Below are 25,558 nucleotides of genomic sequence, written 5' to 3' on the forward strand. Positions count from 1 at the left end.
AATATAAAATTCATTAAATATTCACCGATTCAGGCTGCGGCCCCTTTAAATTATTGTGCTCCCCACCCCCGGAGCTCGTACAAGTTCACACAGCTAATATAACCCTAAAAATCAATCTTTACAAAGTGTTCGTCATGCAGCATGTCTAATCGCGTAAGTATTGTATTTATTTGGATGTTTACATTTGATTCTGAATGAGTTTGATAAGCTAACATTACACACTGTTGGAGAGATTTATAAAGAATGAAGTTGTGTTTATGAATTATACAGACTGCAAGTGTTTAAAAAATGAAAATAACGACAGTCTTGTCTCCGTGAATACAGTAAGAAACAATGGTAACTTTAACCACATTTAACAGTACATTAGCAACATGCTAACGAAACATTTAGAAAGACAATTTACAAATATCACTAAAAATATCATGTAATCATGGATCATGTCAGTTATTATTGCTCCAACTGCCATTTTTCGCTATAGTCCTTGCTTGCTTACCTAGTCTGATGATTCAGCTGTGCACAGATCCAGACGTTAATACTGGCTGCCCTTGTGTAATGCCTTGAACATGGGCTGGCATATGCAAATATTGGGGGCGTACATATTAATGATCCTGACTGTTACGTAACAGTCGGTGTTATGTTGAGATTCACCTGTTCTTCGGAGGTCTTTTAAACAAATGAGATTTACATAAGAAGCAGGAAACAATGGAGTTTGAAACTCACTGTATGTCATTTCCATGTACTGAGCTCTTGTTATTCAACTATGCCAGGGTAAATTCAATTTTTAATTCTAGGGCACCTTTAAATGCACTAAAATGTAAATTGACATTACAAATATGGTTACATGAACAACCTTCAAGCATGCGCCATCCCGTGATCATAAACAGCCTATCATATGTCTTGATAAAGGAGTGTAGTACAAGTGACAACCTAACAGCCAATAATTGAACAAGTTGCGTTACTGTGGGGTTCGGTTACGCCATCGCCATGTGATATCAAAACACACAAACACATGCAAAAATTATTGCCGTGCCTGCTGCCGATGAGGAGATTGTGAATAAAAAAGGACACTGATTTATTTAACAGCCTATCACAACAGAAATAAACGTGACAACAGCCAGCCAGTGTATGTTGCTAAATCTCTCCATTTTCTGCATGTCTCTGTGTGAATGAGTGCTGTAATTTCATCTACTACACAAACTCAAACATACGTGACGCTTACGGTGTTTTCAGCATCTGCGTCTACATTTATGAGGACATGAACACTTCTGAGAGTCACTTCACAAGCTTTTTCCCGTTTGATTTGAGAAAAGCTACCGTTAAATATACGCTGAAACTGAAACTGATCTTCGCAACAAACGTCAAAATAAAAGTCCATTTAAATGAAAGAAATTATGATAGAAATATATATTGCTATTGTATACTAAAATGTAATTCTTAAAGTAATATAATTTTTTTATATCATAAAACAAAGATATCACCCATATTTTAATTTATACAGTTCTGTTGTGTAGCAACTTATTTGATAAAATATAAAACAAAATGGTTTGTTGTAAATTAATTGTCAAATAAATAATAAAAAAGAATCCATATATATATATATATATATATATATATATATATATATATATATATATTAGGGATGCAACAATACAGTTAGCCCACGGTTCAATACATACCTCGGTTTTTTAACAACGGTTTTCGGTTCGGTTCGGTTCAGTTTGTTATTCTATGCTTAGGCAATAGGAACAGTAAGAGGTTAGTAGAAAAAGTAAAAACGATTTATTGCAATACTCCTTTATTTTATTTAAAAGCAAAGAAAAGTCCACTAGTTTCTAGTGTATTGTATAATATAAAATAATTTTTTATTTTAAAATTAACACTGACATCTCACAGCTGTTGGTAGCCCATGTACAAACTGTACAAACAAATTCTCCAAAGCTGTTTACCAAGCTTTCGATTAAATTTAATATTTGAAATCACCAATAAAATCTGACAACAACTGCCTCATTTTATTTTATTTTTTTTTCTCAAACGCTGGAATCATGACAAAAAATCTGTACTTTTCAGGCTGGATCAAGCTAATGCGCATGCGCAGACCTAAATGCGCGTCTCTTGTGCCTCATTTCGGAGACACTCGTCTGGCTGTTTCTATAGAAACCGGTGCTTCTAACGACCGCTGCAGTGACGCGATGACTTTATCAGTCAGCGATTGGCTCTTATTTAGAAGGCGGGACTTATTCCACCATATTGCGCGTTTCACTTTCTCCCATTCAAAACAATACGAGTGACGCGTCTTGTGTTATTCTATAGTCTTTGATTATACTCAACGGCAAAACCGAAATGTCTCCACACCACGGATTTGAAAGACGCCGGCGCTTCCTCGTACTGTAGCCTCACTTCCCCGCCGCTCGCCATGTTAAAGTGTGGAATGATGGTTCAGCGCCCCCTAACTTTAGAGCATAGTGATTGAATATTTACTCGCGGGGAGGAGTACTCGTAGACTTACAGGCACACACAAACAGTCAATTCGGAGAGAAATAAAACGCACATAAATTATTTAAACGTAAAACCGAAAATTCACAAGCGCGTATTGAACCGTGGATGTCGTACCGAACGGTTCAATATTATATTGAGAATTGTGGCATCCCTAATAAATATATATATATATATATATATATATATATATATATATATATATATATATATATATATATATATATATATATATATATAATATATATAATATATATAATTAAATGGAAAACACAAAATTTAGGGAAAAATAAAACATACATTCATTCTCAAGGTCAAATAAACATCATTTCCTTCCCCATTAATGGTAAATCAATATCGTGATAAATTTTGATACTGTATGAAATGAAAAAAATGTAGTGATACTATTTTTGGCCCTATCGCCCAGCCCTAATATAAGAAGATATTTTGAGATTTTTGTTGTTGTTGTTGTTTACTTTCATTGTGTAAACAAAAGCCACTGAGACATACAATAATATACAGGTTTGGAACAAAAAATCAAGTGTGGCTTAAACTGGCTATTGGCTGTTTTTTTTAACAGTCCCGTGACCGTCCCATCTTATCAGCACAGGAAAGAAAATAAGACCCCATTTCATGGAGTGGGGCTATTGGATACATATGTGTGACAGGTTCAAGTCCGGCTTGCAACATAAAAAATTCCTATAAATTCCCATTTAAAAAAATGACTTTTTTTAAGCATTTAGTCAAGTAAACAGTCAGTAATAAAATACATAAATAGTAAGTATTAGTAAATATTATTTGATTTATTATTAATGACATATAATGTGTACATGTCTCCATAAAACAAAAAAACATAATAAAATAGGAACCTGTAAGTAATATAGCACTCGTTTACCAAATTGGTACTGTAGAAAGACTTTTTCCCCCTGATTTAATTCCAAAATACTGGTGCTTTTGACATCCCTAAAAGTTAACTTTGCTGGTTTTTGAACCTGTTGTTGCTTATATATGTGTGTGTTCTGTCGTCCTCAGGCCACAAGAGAGGTGATCGAGCGTGAAGCTCCAGGGATGGCTCTAGCAATGCTCATGGGCTCCCTAAATGTCACGCCACTCGGCATGCTGTCCAGGTGAATGCACATGCACAGACATGTCCTCTCATCTCACTCCTCCTCTCTGCCTTTCACTCTCAAAAGCACAAGTGTAAAGGATGTGTTTTGAATACTAATTGGATTAAATACTAATCATCGCCTTCCTGTAGACCCGTATGTGGAATCAGAGGCAAAACCCTCATCATTAATTTACCTGGGAGCAAGAAGGGCTCACAGGTAAGCTGTTTGTCTGTGTGTGTGTGTGTGTGTGTGTGCGTGTGTGTGTGTGTGTGTGTGTATGTCTTTTAGTGCATATGTATTCTGATCACTTCTTAGTCTTCAACTATTCTGAACTGTGTATCTATAAATATGCATATAAATATTTTAGCACTTGCTTATATTGTTTATACATTTTATTTAAGGGTAGTCTATATAATAAATATGATACATTACATAAAAAGTATACATTAAATAAAAAAATCACCATGTAAAAAGTTCTTTAAATTACATATATATACAATGAGGACACACCCCTCCCCTTTCTTCACCTCTCACATATACGTTCACCCTCTCTTACCGTGTTAACATTGTGGCCAATCCTATTAGAGCTCCTTCCCGTGGAGCTCTGCTGATAGGGCCATGGTATTAATCTCCATTACCCATCAGCCCCAGCCACGGAGAACTCTGCTGTCACTGCTGCTTTGAAGTCCAGAAGCCGAGCCGATAAGGGGATTAAACTTTGAAGAACCCCTTTATGCTCGGTCCAGCTCAGCTACTGCACTCCCCCTCTCCCTTCCTAAATAAAAGCACCCTCCATCCCACATCTACAACCTATAAAAGCAGCCTCTTCACGTCCCCAGCTCCTCCTCTATGACAGCGACTCTGCTTCTGGACTAAGTTTGCCCTTCTTGCTTTTAAAATGGAGACAGACCCAGGCCACGCCAGGGGATGCATGTTCCCAGTGTGCACTAGATGGAACACACAAACATAACCCTCAAGTGGCCATGAAGTGGTAAAATAAACATAATGGATGTTTCTTTAACCTTGGGCACTTTCCAAAAGTCCTGAATGTTTCCACAACATCTAAAATGTTGTATTGTGGTCAGATTTATTATGTGATAAATAACTAAATGAACTACAGATTATACTTCCACATTTTTGTATCCCCGGCCACGGACAGTCGGATCGACAGAGGGTTATTAACAAAACAGTTATTGTAAGAGTACTAGGTTTATCACTGAAAATTGTATCGTATTATACCTATTATGGTAAAAATGGAACACTATGGCAACAGCTTTCTTACCTGTATGCAAAGTGTATTGCTTTAGGGGGTTGGGCGGAACTGACAGAATGGCAGTTTCTTTCAGTTTTTCCCCCATTTGGCCTAAAACACTGTGTCTTCCAGTTTGAAATGACTACAAACACAAAGGCTTTTCAGATTTTCCTTTGCGGCGTTCTCTCTGTATTTATGATTCTTTGCAGCCTTTAGCCAATGCCTACAATACTCTGAATCCTTCACTGGAAACTAAAAATAACACATTCCTGCAAAATGTTTGCTCTTTGAATTCTTGGACTCTGGAACAAAGTTGACACCATTGTGACTAAAAGTTTGCTAAGAAGTATTTTCTACTAAAGCAAGGCGGTATTTGGTCCTGGTAAATGTATCCAGAGCAGACTGGTGCATTATGGGTGTTGAAGTTTTCTTATCTCTTTGGCACAAGGGAAGACAACAGTATTTGTTTCTCTAGTCATGTAGCACCGATTTCAATATTTTTTGCCTTTCTACTGTATAGGCAGCCGAGTTTTGTTGAAAGCCCATTTTTGCCAGTGGTGAAGTACCCCTTTAAATAATATTTTCCCACTTTTTGCATAATTTGACAAAATTATAGCTTGATTGGAAATACAGATATAAGTATGTAAGTATAAGGTTAAATTTAGATTTTAGACTTAGATTTTTTTGTTTTCTCAGACTTTTATAAAACTGTATAGAGTAAAAAACTCACATACTTAAAGGGTTAGTTCACCCAAAAATGAAAATGATGTCATTAATGACTCACCCTCATGTCGTTCCAAACCCGTAAGACCTTCATTCATCTTCAGAACACAGTTTAAGATATTTTAGATTTAGTCCGAGATCTTTCTGTCCCTCCATTGAAAATGTATGTACGGTATACTGCCCATGTCCAGAAAGGTAATAAAAACATCATCAAAGTAGTCCATGTGACATCAGTGGGTTAGCTAGAAGTTTTTGAAGCATCGAAAATACATTTTGGTCCAAAAATAACAAAAACTAAGACTTTATTCAGCATTGTCTTCTCTTCCGGAATCCTTTCCATTGAATTGATTCAATTGAACTGATTCCATTGAATCCTTTCATCTGTCAGCGTTGGTAATGCACTTTTACATCGCCGTGGTTGTTTTTGGCGATTAGGACATCCGCAACATTTTGAAGCATCGAAAATACATTTTGGTCCAAAAATAACAAAAACTATGACTTTATTCAGCATTGTCTTCTCTTCCGGGTCTGTTGTCAATTAGCGTTCACGACTCCACTTATTCTTCTTCTTCTTTCCTGTTTTACGGCGGTTGGCATCCAGCTTATTGGTGCATTACCGCCCCCTTCTGCTCCGGAGTGTGGTTCACGACTCCGCGGTGACGCTGCTGACGTAAGACGCTGCTGACGTGTTATCTGGTGCGCCAGAGCTTCGTTTACAGTCTGAGGGAGACGCACGCTGTATTCAAGCTATTCTACATTGTTTGTATTTTGGTATTGCTATATTTTTTTAAATGGTGCGTAAGTGTGCATGTCGCGGATGTCCTAATCGCCAAAAACAACCACGGCGACGTAAAAGTGCATTACCAACGCCGACAGATGAAAGGATTCAATGGAATCAGTACAATGCTGAATAAAGTCGTAGTTTTTGTTATTTTTGGACCAAAATGTATTTTCGATGCTTCAACAAATTCTAACTGACCCTCTGATGTCACATGGACTACTTTGATGATGTTTTTATTACCTTTCTGGACATGGACAGTCTACTGTACAAACATTTTCAATGGAGGGACAGAAAGCTCTCGGACTAAATCTAAAATATCTTAAACTGTGTTCCGAAGATGAACGGAGGTCTTACGGGTTTGGAACGACATGAGGGTGAGTCATTAATGACATAATTTTCATTTTTGGGTGAACTAACCCTTTAAAAACAACTGCATAGAGTGCAACAGTTAGGTAGTTGAAGTAAAAATCCCATTTTCTCCATATTTCATCAAATGATTTTTAACAATAACTTATAATCCTTTAAAGACAGATCTAATATATTTCTTTCATTTATTAAAACCTTTAAGTACACAGTCTACCTTTGTCTTTTGTTCTGTTTTTAAATCCTGTTTTGCTTCAAAGCAAATTTTGTTGATTTATCTCATAGGTTGGTTTGATTTTTGACTTTTTAAAATACCTATGGGAAAAATGAATGGGGAAAATACTGTGAATCAAGGCCACTAAAAAGTGTCCAGGCACTGCTTACAATTATTTCGCTCTTTGTTTAGATTATCATAATTAATATTTTTATGAAAGATTTTCAGAGTTTAATGGAGAAATGTAAAGTTTCCAAGACGTTGGTTGTTTTAGATTTGCATTGGATTTGAACACATACATCAGTTGTACCTCTTAAAGGGTTAGTTCACTGAATATAAGCGTAAATTCAATCTGTTCATCATATAAAGCAATCAAGTCTCTTTAGAAAATTTTGACTAAACCATTCAATTCATATGGATTAGTTTTATGATCTCTTTATAAACTTTTTGAAGCGTCAAAGTGTCAGTTGCGTAGACTGTCTATGGAGGGACAGAAAGCTCTCAGATTTCATCAAAAAGATCTTCATTTGTGATCCGAGATGATTAAAAGTCTTACAGGTTTGGACCGACATGAGGGTGAGTAATAAATGACATAATTTTCATTTTTGGTTGAACTAACCCTTTAAGTTGACAAGGGAGTGTTTGATCTGTTGAACCCAACAGAATAGAAACCAAGTGACTAACAAAATGTCTTGCAATTCCTTCAGCTCTGAATAAGGGCTGCAATGTAGGGGTTTCTAGTGTTGTTTCGAGGAAACTGGACGTGAAATGTGTCCATCTGCTTTTACAGTGATGTGGCTTCACATCACACATCCATATTGGCATGTTCCTGTCTGGTCAGCGTGTCTGAGTTGCCCATCACTCTTTCTTTGAGCTCAGGTGCCATTATTCCTACAGAGCAGCGCGCTCTGATCTGGACTGTCAGCGCACACACATGTGCCTCACCTTGCACCAGGAAGACAAAAATAGACCATTCCTACATGCACCAAGAGGACATGAAGTAGCCTATGGACTTCTAATGTCTCCACACATTAATCTTCATTTTAACCCTGAGTCACCAAAACGGGGAGATGCAACCACATCAGACCTGCGGGGGGAAACACTCCACCGCATCAACCCTCCCTGGACCGGTCTCCATCCCCGCTGCCGTCCTTTCCTTCATTATTATTAATGTCTCCTGTCAGAAGTACTTAAGAAATGCGGTTTAAGAGCAATCGAGTTTGGCCACCTGTGTTAAGTTCACACGCTGTGTCCTTATCGGACTTCAGCCCCTCAAAATGGAGGATGTCCAACTGTATTAGAAATTCCATTAAGTTAGTGTCAATAGGTTGGCCTGTATGTCATCCTATTAGGGGATTCGGATAGATAGTGGCCCATTACGTTGGAGGAGAACAAGAGGGATTTACGCCGTAAAGACCTCACATTACTGCTAAACAGTACACTAGAAGCTTAGGAGCTGGAGAAATTAGAACTCCGAGGAGATACAACAGATTAATTCATTTTTATAATTCCACTGTTCAAATCTTGAAGGAATACCTCAGGTTAAATATTATTTAAGGTCTTTTAAGCACATTTAATGTGTTAAATATTGTATGATAAGAAATATTAATTTGTCGAATATTGTATGATAAAAATAAAAAGGAATAATACTAATTGTCAATCATTTATCTACTGCAGTCAGGCATTTATTTTAGCTTGTGTGTTGATTTTTTTTAATAACATGTATATTGCTATACTATAGCTTAATCTCTTGCAATATTTTTTAAAATAATGTATTTTTCAGCAAACCATAATAGTATTAATAATAATAATAATAATAATAATCTTTTAATTATCCCATAATGTTATTTTTTTATTGTTAAAATCATAATTTCTTATTCTTATTTCTGAATGTTAGACAAAAATATTTCCCATCACACAATATAATAACAGTATGAGAGAATTTATTTTAAAAACCTTTATTAACCTTCATTCTATTTATATAAGTTTTATATTCTGTATTTATAAATAAATAAATAAATAAATGAATTAATATATAAATGAATATGTACTGTTTAATTCGTTTATTTTGGAAATTAAATTAAATTAAATTAAATTAAATTAAATTAATTTTCCATAACTTTGAAAGCTGCCTATTAGTAGTTGCCATTTAACAATGTGATACTCATAATAAATATAAATAACACGCACACAGATATTGGGCAAATTATATTATGATTAAATTTAATTTATTGTTTAATGACATTTTAAATATTATTTTTTACCAGTTCATTTTAGTGTGGAATGAATTATAAATAAATTTATAATTGATATTTCTCTTGCTTGTCTAGTCTTGTCACATTATTGCCTGCTTTTTCTAGACGTTCCCATGGCATCACTATGAAATTGAGCTGCTCATGAGCTCATTGATATGAAGTAACACATTTTGGGTGTAAAAGATTTTCTTGCGGTTTCATTCTTTCACCTGTTTCTTCTCTCCCTTTTCACAGGAGTGCTTCCAGTTCATCCTGCCTGCTCTGCCCCACGCCATAGACCTGCTGCGGGACGCCATAGTAAAGGTGAAGGAGGTGCACGACGCTCTAGAGGACCTGCCATCCCCTCCGCCGCCGCTCTCCCCTCCACCCACCACCAGTCCACACAAGCAGACAGAAGACAAGGGTGTACAGTGTGAGGAAGAGGACGAGGAGAAGAAGGACAGTGGCATTGCGTCCACAGAGGACAGCGGCTCCTCTCACATCACAGCAGCTGCTATTGCTGCTAAGGTGAGTGCCATTAACAGTTATTTAATCTCAAACACTCAAACTGGCTCAGGCTGTTTGTTTCTGCAGCTCTTAAAAAGTTTTAATTCACTCTTACAAAAATTAATGCCTTAAAGGCATAGTTCACCCAAAAATGAAAATTATCCCATGATTTACTCACCCTCAAGCCATCCTATCTTCTTTCAGACAAACACAGTCAGAGTTATATTAAAAATATCCTGACTCTTTTCATGCTTTATAATGGGAGTGAATGATGCCATTTTTTTTTAAGCCCAAAAAAGCACATCCATCCATTATAAAAGTAATCCATACGACTCCAGGGGTTAATGACCTTCTGAAGCGAAGCAATGTGTTTTTGTAAGAAAAATACCCATAATTATAACTTTATAAACTGTATTCACTATCTGGTACTATTCACTGCCATTATAAAGCTTGGAAGAGCCAGGATATTTTTTAATATAACTCAGATTGGGTTTGGCTGAAAAAAGAAATACATATACACTTGTATTGGATGGATTGAGGGTGAGTAAATAATGGGATAATTTTTGGGTAAACTATCTGTCAATTGGTTATGAAAACGTCCCTTTGAATAAACTCACTTCATTTTGATAAATTTCATATTTTGTCATTTTGTATCTCCAGTAAATACTTCTTGATTTAGATCATTAAAGCCAACCACTTCTTGATCATTAAAGCCAATCACAGACATATCTGTTCAGCTTGTGAACACAATGGCCGATCAGAGGTGTTTACGAACCCGCTCAACAGCGCTCAAAGCATCACATTTTTAAAATTTCAGTACCGACTTGGAATCAAAGTCAGCACTTTTGACAACACTAATGTGCTTGTATCAATTTTTTTTTTTTTTTTTTTTATTATTAAAAATTACCAAAAGAAATCAAGTAATTTATTACTTTATTATAAGGTTTTAAAAGTAAAGTGTGTAATTTCTGTGCCATTAGTGGCACCAAATGGATTTGCAACAACTGTTTTCAAACAGGTTTTCCAAACAGTTGAACAGGAGAAAGAAAACTGGAATAGTAGAAAGTATTTTGACATTGAAAAGTGACGCTCTACCCCTTCTTTCGTCGTCTCTTGCCCTTGATGTTCCATTAATTCATGTTTTGTGTGTACTTTGTCATGTTCATATGTCTCATATTCATCATCAGAACATGAAGTCTCATCCCAGCCATGCCATTTTCATGGCGAAAGGTGGGCAGCCCTTGACTGGCTTTATCCCGCCCACCTCCATTCCCTCCCATTTCACCTGCTCCTGCAGTGACACGGTAAGCCACACCCACTTTTCCATCCATATTCACCTCTACTGCTATTCAGTTGGCCCTTTTGAACATCCTGTTTCAAAACCTATCATTACGAGTTCTGATTGGTTGATTTGCTTTGTCACTATTGCTGTTGGTCGACGATAAAAGAGGGAAAAAAAATTCATATTCTTATGTTAAAGCCCTATTTAAAGACCAAAATATTAAAGAATCTAACTTTTTTGACTTTCTTCTACTGCAGTCTTGAATTTATGTAAAGTGCCCCTATTATGCTATTTTAAAGGTGCCCACTTTTGGTTTGGAGTCTCTTTCAACAGGTTTACATGCATCCAAGATCAAAAAACAGTCTAATTTTCTCATAATATACATTGTAGCACCATCTCTTTTCTCACAGTGTCTGAAATGGTTCGATAAAGGATTCACTCTCTCCAAACCCCTCTTTTCCATGAGCTTTTTCTGCTCTTATTGGTCAGATGGCTCAGTCTGTCTACGGCTTACAGAAACGGCTTAAAAAATAAACTTTTAATATTAATTCAATATAAGTTTTATATAATGTATGTAAGTTATTAATATATGCTGTTGTTGCTTATTTATTTACTTATTTAGACATTAAAGCCATATCTAAAGGCCAAAATATCATAGACTTGGCACGTCGAGGTCTTGCTTTTTTGAATTTGGCAGTAAGTAACACCCTGGCAGCCACCCACAACACCTTAGTTTTGCACGGGCAAGCACGTCTCGCTGTCTTTCTGTAGTGCCTTGTATCAGTTTATTCTCTAGTAAGCAATATTTGTCTTGTTGTTCAGCTTTGCCAGGTCTTGTAAAGCTTTTTCCCTGATAGCCGAGGATTGAGTGTATATCCTGTATTAGCTGTCTTTATATAGTAATTATAATGGGGTCACGCAGGTTGGCATTACTGTGTTCTCCACAGGGAGCGCTCGTAGCACAAGTCTCCTGGGAAGGCAGAGGTTGAGTCGAATGCTATTATTAGCGCAGGGTTAGCTTCTGCGCTGGGTAATTAAAGCGCTTGTGGAGCTGCTCTTTCCTGTGAGGCCTTGATTTAGCCCCAATGTTAATTAGTGCTCCGTTAAGCCCCAGCGTTCCTGTGGAAGATCCCTGCGCTCTTCGCCCTTCTGCCCGTCAGACTCCTTCTTAATCCCACCACGGTTCTCCCAGACAGCATAGCTGCAGTTTGTTTCTGCACGAAGACTCGCCTGCTGGATCAAAGGCAGCGAGTCTCTGTCTGAATACAGTAACAAATATCACTCTGTGTAGATAATGGCGTTTCAGATATTTGTCTTCATTATGGAGGTTTCATTGATACTTTCTGCAGACATTTAATGGGCCGTAATATGCGCTTCTCTAGCTTTTGAAAGTTTGTGTTAATCGAGGCTTAATGTAGTGTTGCGTTATTATTTACCACCCCTCTCTGATGCTGTTGTACCTTCTGTATGCAAATAAGTGGTGTTATGATTGGCTAATGCTTTGCAACACACCAGCCAACACATATTGGCTAAAACCACTAAACCTTTGATAATTGCTAAAGAAATCAAATAAATATTTGTAACGCTTTAGTTTAGGGTCCTATTCTCACTATTAACTAGTTGCTTATTAGCATGAATATTACAAGGATATTGGCTGTTTATTAGTACTTATAAAGCACATATCAATGCCTTATTCTGCCTGACTATATTCAACATCCTTTAACTACTACCTCACTAACTATTAATAAGCAGAAATTAGGAGTTTGAGGCAAAAGTTGTAGTTAATAGTGAGAATTGGACCCTAAACTATGTGTATATCACTGAAAATGATTAAATATTATATGTAATTTGTGTAATATTTTATATATATTCAAATTAAGATTTTTTCCTACTTAAATTTTAAATTAAATTTAATAATTTCAGTTTAATCAAAATATGTTACACTAGTACCTTAGTCCTTCTCAACCGTTTTACATCATCATACATTACCATTCAAAAGTTTGTAATAATTAAGATTTCTTTGTGTGTTTGAAAGTCTCTTATGTTTAACAAGGCTGCATTTATTTGATAAAAAATATACATTAAAAAAATAAATATTGTGAAAAATGATTACAATTTCAAAAAGTTTTAAAATGCAATTTGTTCCTAAAATGGCAAAGCTGAATTTTAAGCAGCCATTACTCTGGTCTTGTTTTGCATGATTTTGATATGCTTATTTTGTTCTCAAGGAGCTTTTATTATTATCAATGCTGAAAACAGTTGTGCCGCTTAATATTTTTGTGGAAACCTTGATTATTTTTTTCTTTCATGATTCTTTGGTAAAAAGAAAGCTCAAAAGAAAAGCATCACTGTGAAGTTTTGGCATTATAATTGCCTTTACTGTTACTTTTGAGCAATTTAATATGTCCTTAATGTATAAAAGTATTTATTTCTTATAAAAAAACACTCCTATTGACTATTGACAAAAAAAAAAAAAAAAAAGGTAATTGCGACTTTTCTGACTTTTTTTCTCAGAATTGCGAGATTTAAACTTGCATTTGCGAGTCAGAATTGAGTGATATAAAGTCAGAATTACGTGATATAAAGTCAGAATTGAGTGATATAAAGTCAGAATTGCAAGATATAAAGTCAGAATTACGTGATATAAAGTCAGAATTGAGTGATATAAAGGCAGAATTACGTGATATAAAGTCAGAATTGCAAGATATAAAGTCAGAATTGAGTGATATAAAGTCAGAATTGAGTGATATAAAGTCAGAATTGAGTGATATAAAGTCAGAATTTCATGATATAAAGTCAGAATTGCAAGATATAAAGTCAGAATTGAGTGATATAAAGTCAGAATTACGTGATATAAAGTCAGAATTACGTGATATCAAGTCAGAATTGCAAGATATAAAGTCAGAATTGAGTGATATAAAGTCAGAATTACGTGATATAAAGTCAGAATTGCAAGATATAAAGTCAGAATTGCAAAATATAAAGGCAGAATTGCAAAATATAAAGGCAGAATTACGTGATATAAAGTCAGAATTGAGTGATATAAAGATATAAAGCAGAATTACGTGATATAAAGTCAGAATTGCAAGATATAAAGTCAGAATTACGTGATATAAAGTCAGAATTACGTGATATAAAGTCAGAATTACGTGATATAAAGTCAGAATTGAGTGATATAAAGTCAGAATTGCAAGATATAAAGTCAGAATTACGTGATATAAAGTCAGAATTGCAAGATATAAAGTCAGAATTACGTGATATAAAGTCAGAATTGCAAGATATAAAGTCAGAATTGAGTGATATAAAGTCAGAATTGCAAGATATAAAGTCAGAATTGCAAGATATAAAGTCAGAATTGAGTGATATAAAGTCAGAATTGAGTGATATAAAGTCAGAATTGCAAGATATAAAGTCAGAATTACGTGATATAAAGTCAGAATTGAGTGATATAAAGTCAGAATTACGTGATATAAAGTCAGAATTACGTGATATAAAGTCAGAATTGCAAGATATAAAGTCAGAATTGAGTGATATAAAGTCAGAATTACGTGATATAAAGTCAGAATTACGTGATATAAAGTCAGAATTGCAAGATATAAAGTCAGAATTGCAAAATATAAAGGCAGAATTACGTGATATAAAGTCAGAATTACGTGATATAAAGTCAGAATTACGTGATATAAAGTCAGAATTGAGTGATATAAAGTCAGAATTACGTGATATAAAGTCAGAATTACGTGATATAAAGTCAGAATTGAGTGATATAAAGTCAGAATTGCAAGATATAAAGTCAGAATTATGTGATATAAAGTCAGAATTGAGTGATATAAAGTCAGAATTGCAAGATATAAAGTCAGAATTACGTGATATAAAGTCAGAATTACGTGATATAAAGTCAGAATTGCAAGATATAAAGTCAGAATTGAGTGATATAAAGTCAGAATTGAGTGATATAAAGTCAGAATTACGTGATATAAAGTCAGAATTGCAAGATATAAAGTCAGAATTGCAAAATATAAAGGCAGAATTACGTGATATAAAGTCAGAATTACGTGATATAAAGTCAGAATTACGTGATATAAAGTCAGAATTGAGTGATATAAAGTCAGAATTACGTGATATAAAGTCAGAATTACGTGATATAAAGTCAGAATTGAGTGATATAAAGTCAGAATTGCAAGATATAAAGTCAGAATTATGTGATATAAAGTCAGAATTGAGTGATATAAAGTCAGAATTGCAAGATATAAAGTCAGAATTACGTGATATAAAGTCAGAATTGCGTGATATAAAGTCAGAATTGCAAGATATAAAGTCAGAATTGCAAGATATAAAGTCAGAATTACGTGATATAAAGTAGGGCTGCACGATATATCGCATGAGATTATGGCGATTTAGCGGTAATCAAGGAACCGGCTTTACTGACGAAATGCGCGTGACAATCTCATGCGATATATCGTGCAGCCCTAATATAAAGTCTGAATAGCGTGATATAAAGGCAGAATTACGTGATATAAAGTCAGAATTACATGATATAAAGTCAGAATTACGTGATATAAAGTCAGAATTACGTGATATAAAGTCAGAATTTACTGACATTTCTGGTGTGCATCTTGAGACAAAAAAGAAATTTTAAGATATGTCAGTACAAGTTGCTTTCAGTGAAAACGGCTCAAACATGCATTTTAGTCTAGGACTAGCTTAAGCCTTGTCTGTGAAACTGGGGGATAAAGTCGCAATTCTGACTTTTTTCTCACAATTGAGAGTTTATATTGTGCAATTCTGACTTTATGACTTTATAACCAGAAACTGTGAGTTTAAATCTCGCAATTCTGAGAAAAAAGTCAGTAATTTTCCCCTCACAATTGGACATTATAACATGCAATCACAAGTTTATATCTCACAATTCTGAGAAAAATAGCGAATATATATCATGAAATTCTGACTTTATATCTCGCAATTGTAGAAAAAAAGTCAGAATTGTGAGATAAAAAGTCACAATTAGCTTTTTTATGTTTATTGTCATTGTGGAAACAAGCGTCCATATGAAACCATTGAATGGTAGTGTAAAAAATAATATTTAAGTGAAAAGGCTTATTTCTAACAATTCTTTACTGAACTTGACTGCCACGGTCTTCTATTTCCAGATACCAGAGTCCATTATTTCACGAGGCGTGCAGGTGTTGCCACGGGACACCGCCTCTCTCAGCACCACGCCCTCAGAGTCTCCTTGTGCTCAGCAGTCCCGCCTCTCCACTGCCTCCTGCCCCACCCCCAAAGTAAGACTCCACCCCTTCTCCCTTTATTCACACCATTCCTTCTCCCCTCAGCTTTCTGTTTCGTCATGCACTCCGTATCCTCCATGGCTGGATCCTCATCTGCTGCCACCTCATTGGCTGCTTGACACACTGCTTTGCATTCCAGACAGCAGTGACTTTGCTCATTGGGCCGTGTGAGAGGAGAAGCGGGGCTTCTTCACTGGCTGAATTTTAAGTTTGGCCAATTCGATGTTCCTCATGTAGCGGTTAACAGTTTGTTGTTTTAGATCCAGCGGTGTGATTAGATGAATTCTATTGGCGGCTATTAATTGATAACATTTATTATTATTTTTTTAAAGATATTCAGGAGCTGTTTTGGGTGTGTGTTTTTTTTTTTCCAGCATTAACACTTATTTGAAGTGTCTCTAACTCACGCCATTTAGTATTTAGTCACTTATATACATCATTGTCAAACATACACTCTCATCTCAACTTTTAAATGAACAAGTTAGATTTTGCTGTGAAGTATGTGACAATATGATACTTTGATTTCAGCTCTTTCTCAGTTGTGCTTTAGTGTCATGGTATAAATGTTTCCTATTTTGGCCCAGACGAGGCCACCCTCAGCTTTTGCTTTCTATCTTTGAGTGGTGATATAATAAATCTTAGACTGTTTAATAGTACTGATTGAAACACAGAATGACAAACGGGACACCCTTTGCTCTCATGGACAGACAAAAGCACATCAAATGATGCATTTGGGTCATGACTACTATGCGTGTATCCATTCAGCTCATGAGACAATGGGTCACATAGGTCATATGTATGCATGAAATCTGTCAACATGCTAAGAATAAGTAATTAATTGGTGCTCCACTAGTTTGTCTGTCTCCCTCTAGTGAATACAGTGTGTATTACAACAGTGTTTTCCTGTAGTATTTGTCTAAGTATCAGACCTTGGAAAGCTGATGCCGTAAAGTACTTGAAGTATATAATGGAAACGTTTTGCCATTTTTATATCATTTTTTAGGATGCATGTGAAATGCCTGTGATAAGCAGAATTCCAATGAAGTGTTCTAAGCTTCAGCTTTGACCTCAGGCTGGTTTTTAATTCTGCTGACTGTTGTTTTTTTGACAAGTGTCTGGCAGTTTGGCTTTAGTTGCTAAACAAGGGTGTCAAGTGGAACTTAACAGTTAGAGGCTATATACAGTAAAGAACGTGCCGAGAAGTGTGTGTGTGTGTGTGTGTGTGTGTATTCTGTTACATGTGCTGGTGAGCAGTTTACCTATCAGCTTGAGCATCTGGGAATTCACAGACCTGAAAAAATAGTCATTGCAGATTCATGAGAGTGTGGAGAATTTATATGCAGAGGAAATTGTGTGTGTGTGTGAGACACTGTGGTGGGGCCCATATTTTTTTTTTTAATTTGACCTCATAATTTTTCATCAAAATGTCATAACACGATCTTCTTAGAAACAATCATGTGTGATCTGCATGTACAGAGGTACATGTGGTTAGATAAATCGGGCTGCGCGTGTGTAGTACAGACCCTAACTTATGTGTAAAATCTGCAGTACACTTTGGGCTATAAGGGTGGATGATATGAACAAATTCTTATTTCATATGAAAAATTTTATTTCACGAAATATATATTTGGGTCATTGACGAATAAGGTTTTTAAAAGTGTAAAAAAACCATAATGGAGATTTAATTACTTTTTATTAAGTGTTAACAATGAGATTATATGGTTTTTATAATCAATTAACACTGCTTTTGTCATGTTTTACAAGATTGACAAAATTTGTCACCAAAAAAAGTCATTTGGTTTAACCGAAATGTCGGTTTTACCGAATGACGATATATTCAATCAATGCTAACAGGCTGATATCTAGATAGTTAGCTTATTAGCTAGCTAGCAAAAGGACAATCAAACATTTTATATTTAGTACAAGACTTTAAAATATTACAATATTGTCCATGTTTTATTGCGGTTGTACCGAATGTCGGGACATGCGTATGAGCAAGTGAAAACATGAATTTGTCAAATAGTTAAAAGGTAGTTATTTTCTTTGCTTCATGACCATGTGGTCCTTTGCAGGTGTCTGAATGATGTCACATCCTGTCACATGATACTGACCGCATGACTTGATCCAAAATGGTCCCTTTATATTGGTTACTCCAAATGACGTCAATGAAATAAAGTTTTCCGGACATTCTTTCTCATAACAAAGGAACGACTTCTACACATAATTTTAATACCATTTTGCACTATGTTGATATATGATGTTATACAATCATTCCAGAATAAAAAATATATACATTTATTACATTTTAAGATATTTTAATCACAAATGAAGTGGCTGTATTGGCCTTTGGACGGTTAAACCAAATGACCTTTTGACACTTTAAAAGGTCTTTAAAAGAATACCTTTATATTTAGGAAAATATAATTAAACCTTTTGGATTCAATAATGAGATCTAGTTGTACTACCTTACACACTTTAGATGTCATATCTTTAGTTATTTTGTGTTATTTTATCTCATTTCTGTTATTAAAAATAAGAAAAAAAGAAGCAAATTACACACAATAGGACAAATAAAATAAAACAAAAACATGAATTAAACAAATTAAGTTTTCCAGTACAATAGATTTATTTAACATGTAGTTATAATTAATACACAAATTTAATAATAATAAAATGCATTTGCATTTGCGCTGCCATTGACCCAGAGAGTGCAGTTATCATGCATGTGGAACAGCATCACAAACATTCCTTTCAACCACACAGGATCGTTAATTCTGCCTTACAATAATTCAGATCATCACAAAATTACTGGGATTCACATTTTATTGTTCGGATATAAACACTGATGTCTTTAACCTTTTGAAACTCTAGTCTTCAAATATAAGTGTCACTCGTTCAAGAAATTCATCCATTAATGAAACAAATGACATCTTTATTCATTGAATCATTCAAAACAAAATTTTCAAATAATTCAAATGATTTAAATATTTTTAAATGGACTGCAGCAGTTAACATTTTGTCAGAACTTCATGTAAATTACATGCTATTTTGTTTAGTTATCTATTCAGAATTGTGGAAGAATCTCTATTTTGTTTACATTCTTATCATTCAGATTTGAAGCAGGTACTCTGCTGTTTAAAACTTCAAGGTCAAGGACTTCAAGGACTTTTTTTATTAAACTTCTTTCAAAAACATAAAAAAAATATCTAACCAACCCCAAACTTTTGAACGGTAATGTGTGTAACATCATATATAGTGCACACACATTGTCTGGAACTGTGTCTTAATACATTTTTTGTTTGTTTGACTCCTCCTTTATATAGTGAACTGTGTGACATTCACTGTGCAGTGAACAAATCAGCAGTTTTGCACACAATATATGCATGAATGCATAAAATGTCGCTTACGTTCTGGTCAGCAAAATGGCGTGGTAGACATCAGCAGAGGCTAAATTCCAGTTTTCCTGTCGCCTCTTTCCAAGCTGACAGCTTGTTGTAGGAGAGAGACTTTTAGAATCATGCTGACGCTAAAAGAGTTACAATGAGGATTCACTGAAACAAACAATTCATATTTCATCAAAATAACAATCGGGCCTAAAGATCAGATGTGAAGCCAAATTGGATTTGTGTGCAGTGTGAAAGGAGCGTGTGATTAAAAACCTCTTCCGAGCATACATCATCCAGTACGACCAGAGGCAACTCAAACACACACACACACACACACACACACACACACACATATGCTCACTGCATTCCCTCAGCACAACGTCCAGCTGTTACATAAGACCCAGTTTGGCTGTGAGCTCTCCATGTGCACTAAACACAGAGGTAATAATGCATAATAAGTTTTTACACTCTCTCTTTCTCCCTCTCTTAACCCACTCACATGCTCCGTCTGAGCCGATCCGATTTCAGTAACCACACACGCAGCCGTCATGCCATACATCCTTCAAATCTGTGGTTGCACTTCCTCCAAATTTAGATCCCAGTGGTTTTTTACTCATCCTCCGCTTTGCATGCTGTCTCACTCCACCTCTTTCTCCCCTCCTACACTCTCTCTGGCTTCATGCGTGTAGTGTGTGTGTGTGTGTGTGTATGCGTGTGTCACTGTGTGCATGGGAGACGTGCGGCATTCTTCTGTGTACCAGGATAAAGCATGGTAAGCACCGTCTTTCTCCGCTCTGATGCGTCACTCTGTTTTGTTATACACGTGTCTGTTTCGGATGTGCGTGCGTGTGGGGGGGTAAGTCAGTAGGGCTTTAGATAGACTTCAGGGGGGATCGTAGGGCAGGATGATTTCAGGGTGCATGATCCACGGCGTACGGAGCAACCACTTGGTTTCATAACAGCTGCAGTGGTCTGATGTGGAAGTACAGGATACGTTACTGTGGCTTTTGTCAATGGAGGCTCCATTAGGTGCCACTGTTTGGAGGTGTAGTTGATCAGTAGTATCAGTGCCGTCCCACATCTGTACAAATTTTCCAGGTGCAGGTGCTTACAGGCATATTTGTTTGATTTCTGTTGCTATGTGTGTTTGCATGTTGTGTAAGTGCACATATGTGTGTTTTTGTTGTGTGTGCATGTGCACTCATGTTCATAGTGTGTGTTTGTTTGTGGAGGGGAATCTGTTATTTTACACACTTTGAATTTTCCGTTATAAAGAGACAGTGTTCTCAGAAGTTTTGTAACAGACATTTCCTGAAATAGTTCCAACACAATGTAATTGTAGAAAATATAATATAATATAATATAATATAATATAATATAATATAATATAATATAATATAATATATATATATATATAATATAATATAATATAATATAATATAATATAATATAATATAATATAATATAATATAATATAATATAATAGATCTGCAAAATTACTAAAAATGCTGTATTATTCATGCCAGGCCAGTAGTTGGCGATGTCACTTTGTAAAGAAACACTACGCAGTTAGATATCACCAAGATATCTCGGCAAGATATCACTGTTTTCAAAAATTTGCGTTTCTGTAGGTTATATGGAGACAATAACGGTATTGTTTTCAAAAACTTGTACTTTGAAACCCGCTTTCAAAATCAAAACCCCCAAAACGCTCAAATGTCATGTAAATGAATGGCCAAAACACTGTAAACTCTGTAAACGACCCCTTAGTCTTTCATTATGTAGATTAAATGTTCTCAAGATTTTTATAACATACATTTTGTAAATTAGATACTACAAAAATATCATTTATGATATAATATAATATAAATAATTTATTATTTATAGTAATTGTATTAATTATTTAGCAAAAAGAATAATTTTGGCTTAAAAATTTCAGCTGAAAGGACAGTGTATGACTGATTTAAATGACAATACTTGGTTGTTCTCAACCTTTGCAATTTGAATCAACTTTAATTGTGAAACATTTGTCTTTTATTCTTTTATACTCTCATTATTCAGCATTTCACTATTATTATTGAATACATTTCCATATAATATTATAATACAAATATGCATTATTATGCAAACATGATATAATATATAATTTCCCCAGATATAGTTGCAACATTAAGAAAAGCAGTATAGCACTTTAGTTTACATTTAATCATTTATGATTATAATACTTGTCATAATGGTATCATATCTCTTGATCACTGGTGAATCCCATTGTGTGTGATGTAGACAGAGAGATTCAGACTGAAGCTCACCCTGTGCTTCACTGGCTGGAGATGTGTGGATGCTCAGAGGGACAGCATGTGTGTTGTGTGTTCACTGAGGCGGGTGTGTAGTGTGTTCACTGGTGTGTGCTTACGAGGTAGGGTTGGCTAAGAATACCGCCTGGAGGGGCTTTCAGCAATGGACAGAAAATAGAGACTGTAATTAAACAAGGGTGTTTGTACTGAATTGCAGTCACATCTTTTCCCTACACAGGGCAAGAAAATCATGAGCGGCAGAATTTATTTGCAAGACATCCAGTAAAATTTAGCAAAACAACAATTACTGATGTTTCTGGCACAACTTCAAATTTATATATATATATATATATATATATATATATATATATATATATATAGTAGTGTTGTCACGGTACCAAAATTCCAGTAGTTGGTACCGATACCATGAAAATTTTACGGTTCTGTTGGAACTATTTTACTATTTTATATAGCCTATTTAAATTTAAATATGATTTGGAGTGTGTGTGTATGTTTGTGTGTGTATATATAGGCTACCTCAATTAAATTATTTTTGAAATTACTGCTGAAAAAAACAGCATATGCTGGTAAGGTAGGTTTTGAAGCTGGTATGCTGGTCCATGCTGGTCCTAAGCTGGTCCTGGACCAGCATAGGACCAGCATAAACCAGCTCAAACCAGCTTCAAAACCTACCTTACCAGCATCTGCTGGTTTTTTCAACAAGGGTAATAGACGTGCATGTTTATTTTATCTATTTCGTCAGTGAAACAACACACTAGCCTGTAAAACTATGAAATAAATATCGGTAAATAATGCTAACCTAAATAATAAGAAAGTTATTATTTTAAAAAATATTCGTTTTTTATTTCCACACAAAGACACGTCATATAGTCACAGCCCCGTTATTAGTCTTTGATAAAGCCTACCGCTCTGCGCTTTGCGAGGGATGTGGGACACGAGCAGGAAAGAGACCATTTCTCTTTAATAATATCTTCATGTTATCTCCTGATGTTACGAGCAACTGACACTTGTTGTAAAAGGTCTGAAAAGCGAGTTTTATCCTCCGCAGGGGCAAGACATTCAGGCTATGTTTGATGTTGCGCTGTTAGAGAAAGCGAAAGTAAAAATCACCAGCGTGTGTGAAACACGCTATAGACAAATAAAGTCCAATAACGAGCACAAACTGTGTTAAATAGAAATTGACGTGCAAGCAAAAAGGTTTCTGTCCTATGGTGTTTTTTCTACTTTACCACAGTAAATAATGCGAATAGCCTATAATAGGCCTAAATGCGAACAAAAGAAACGTTTATAATCCCCTGCGTGAGTGAAGATTTGAGATTCCATGTTCAGTGGAATAACTAATGGAATATTGTTAAATTCTCTGCTAATCATGTGACCAGATCGCGATTCGCAAAACAGAATACAAAATGTTTCCATGGCTGCGATGTCACATTTAATTGCTAACCTATTATTTCTTTTGTAAACGAAGCTTTGTGCTTCACTCGTGTCATATTCAAGTAAATACTGGCACAGCCCTGTCGCTGGGTACCGAATATACCCGGATTCTCGGTACTGCCGGTACTACAGAAATGCTGGTATCGTCACATTTTCAAAATTTCAGTACTGACTTGGTACCGAAGTACCAGTACTTTTGACAACACTAATATATAGAAACTATAGATATAATAACAAAATGATATCTATATCTATTCTATGGACATTGCCGCCATTTTATATATATTTTTGATATTGTTTATTGACGCGGTACATCAATAAATCAATGCATCTTTAAGTGGGCAGTACTGCTTAAAGTTATTGACATGTTAGGGTGATAAAGAAAACATGAATAAATGAGTTCACTCTTGAACGTTTCACACTTAGAAATCCGCCTCAGCGTGCAAGTACTGAATTGAGTTCTCTTTTGCGTTTACGGTATTTCTCTTTAATTTCTTCTCACTAGTAGGAAATATCATACTGCGGGTGACCAGGCTCGTTTTTTCTGTTGTTTGGATGTTAAACAACCAAAAAAAAAAAAAAAAAAAAAAAAAAAAAACAGAAATAAATAAAAATAAAAATATATTAAAATCATTTTTTTTTGTGAGTTGTATGTTTGTTTGTTGCATTGGACATAATGAGAAAAGACGTGATGTCTAGTTGGTCGTTGTACTTTTGCGTCCGTTCCTTTTTCTTTTTTTAAACCAGAAATGAAATATGGAAGGTGCGGTTTCTTCTTTATTGATACTAACACTAATGAATAGAATAAGCAGATACAAACCAAAGTTCCTTATACAAGATTCTTGTTTTATTAAAAATAATATAAATTATATACAACTTGTTTTTTAATATATAAAAGTGCTAAATTTAATTTCTAGTATTTTTGCATCTTTGCAGATGCTGAAAGTGCCCTATAGTGCCTTTTTACTGATGTGAGCAGTAAACCCATTGCTTTGGCGTCAATAATGACTCACATCAATATTTCTATGATCATTAATATAGTTTCTCAAAATATCTGTATAAATTTGCATGCCTAAAAAAGACGTATTTAATTCTAATTTATTAAAGCCTTTATCTGGCTGTTTTATATTATTTTATATTGAGAAATTGTTTAGGTATAGTAAGAGTCGTGTTATGCTCTAGCTAGCTGTTCAAATTGAAAATCATACCCCAACATATGTCATGATGATGTCCAAATGATTCTCCAATATATAATTTTTATGAAGACAAAATTCCCATGTCCTTTGCCCAATTGGATGTTTGACATGAAAGGTTTTTCATTGAAAGCAATACGTTGCCGGCAGCATTGCTGGGCATGTTTGCCGTCAGTATAATGACCGCATTTGTCTTGGACATGCGGCAGTATCGGACCCTTGTGAGTGAGAAGGGGTTTACTTTTTAAAGGGAGCAAGAGGGGAAACCTCAGTATGTTGGGCCAGGTGTTCTGCAATGCCTGTTTCAGTTGTAAAATCAAGCCGTGGTTCCAGAGACATGGCTCTCAAAAGTGTGGGAGAAACCGATATTCTATGCTTTTGTGTTACTTGCATCATATTAGGCGTAAACAGGGCAAACCTTCATTATAAATAATAAAAAAGAAGAAATGTCAGACGGAAATGGTTAAATAGCCTATAGGATGCTGGGATAACAGAAAGCAGGCACTTCAAGGTACACTGTGGTAACATGCGTGTGTTACCTGCGTAAGTGTAATAAATGGACATTGACAGTTCGATGACCCTTTGCTCCCGAGTCCACCCCACCCCCACCTTCTCTATCTCTCTTCGATTGATGAATGGAGAGGAGATTGAAGGTCAGCTGAAGGGGAGAACAGGCCCTTACGCTTGCCTTGGCGATTACTAAACAGCCCTGTCATTGAATCTGACATGTGTGTGGCAGTTGTGGAAGAGATACGTATTGTATCTGGCAGTGCTTCTGCATTTAATTTTTTCATTAATGTGTGTATGTGTGCGTATGTGTGCGCCTGTGGGGTTAATTAAAAGCTGGTACAAGACTTCAAGGGCGCGTAGTGGTATATTTTATATCATAAGTATGTGTTTGTTCAGTTGTGTGTGTCCATTCTCATAGTTTCGATTCTTCATATTCACACGTCAATTCATCTCATTCGTTTAGTTCTGTTGTTTATA

The 25,558-nt window shown here is 35.4% G+C and overlaps 1 protein-coding gene across 13 annotated transcripts in view; it reads left to right on the plus strand.

Annotated features, from left to right (window-relative positions):
- The window catches only part of gphna (gephyrin a), a 117,161-nt gene that overhangs the window by 48,749 nt on the left and 42,854 nt on the right, over nt 1-25,558 (plus strand). For 9 of the 13 annotated variants that reach the window (XM_048191857.1, XM_048191860.1, XM_048191859.1 and 6 more), the window contains exons 5-9: nt 3,526-3,620; nt 3,752-3,818; nt 9,425-9,697; nt 10,864-10,980; nt 16,106-16,237. In XM_048191857.1, the coding sequence (XP_048047814.1) occupies nt 3,526-3,620; nt 3,752-3,818; nt 9,425-9,697; nt 10,864-10,980; nt 16,106-16,237 (684 nt within the window). The remainder of the gene's footprint in view (nt 1-3,525; nt 3,621-3,751; nt 3,819-9,424; nt 9,698-10,863; nt 10,981-16,105; nt 16,238-25,558) is intronic. The other 4 variants (XM_048191862.1, XM_048191865.1, XM_048191869.1 and 1 more) reach the window with 1 other exon arrangement.

The sequence above is a fragment of the Megalobrama amblycephala genome, linkage group LG5 (genome assembly GCF_018812025.1).
Source record: "Megalobrama amblycephala isolate DHTTF-2021 linkage group LG5, ASM1881202v1, whole genome shotgun sequence".
Lineage (NCBI taxonomy): Eukaryota > Metazoa > Chordata > Actinopteri > Cypriniformes > Xenocyprididae > Megalobrama > Megalobrama amblycephala.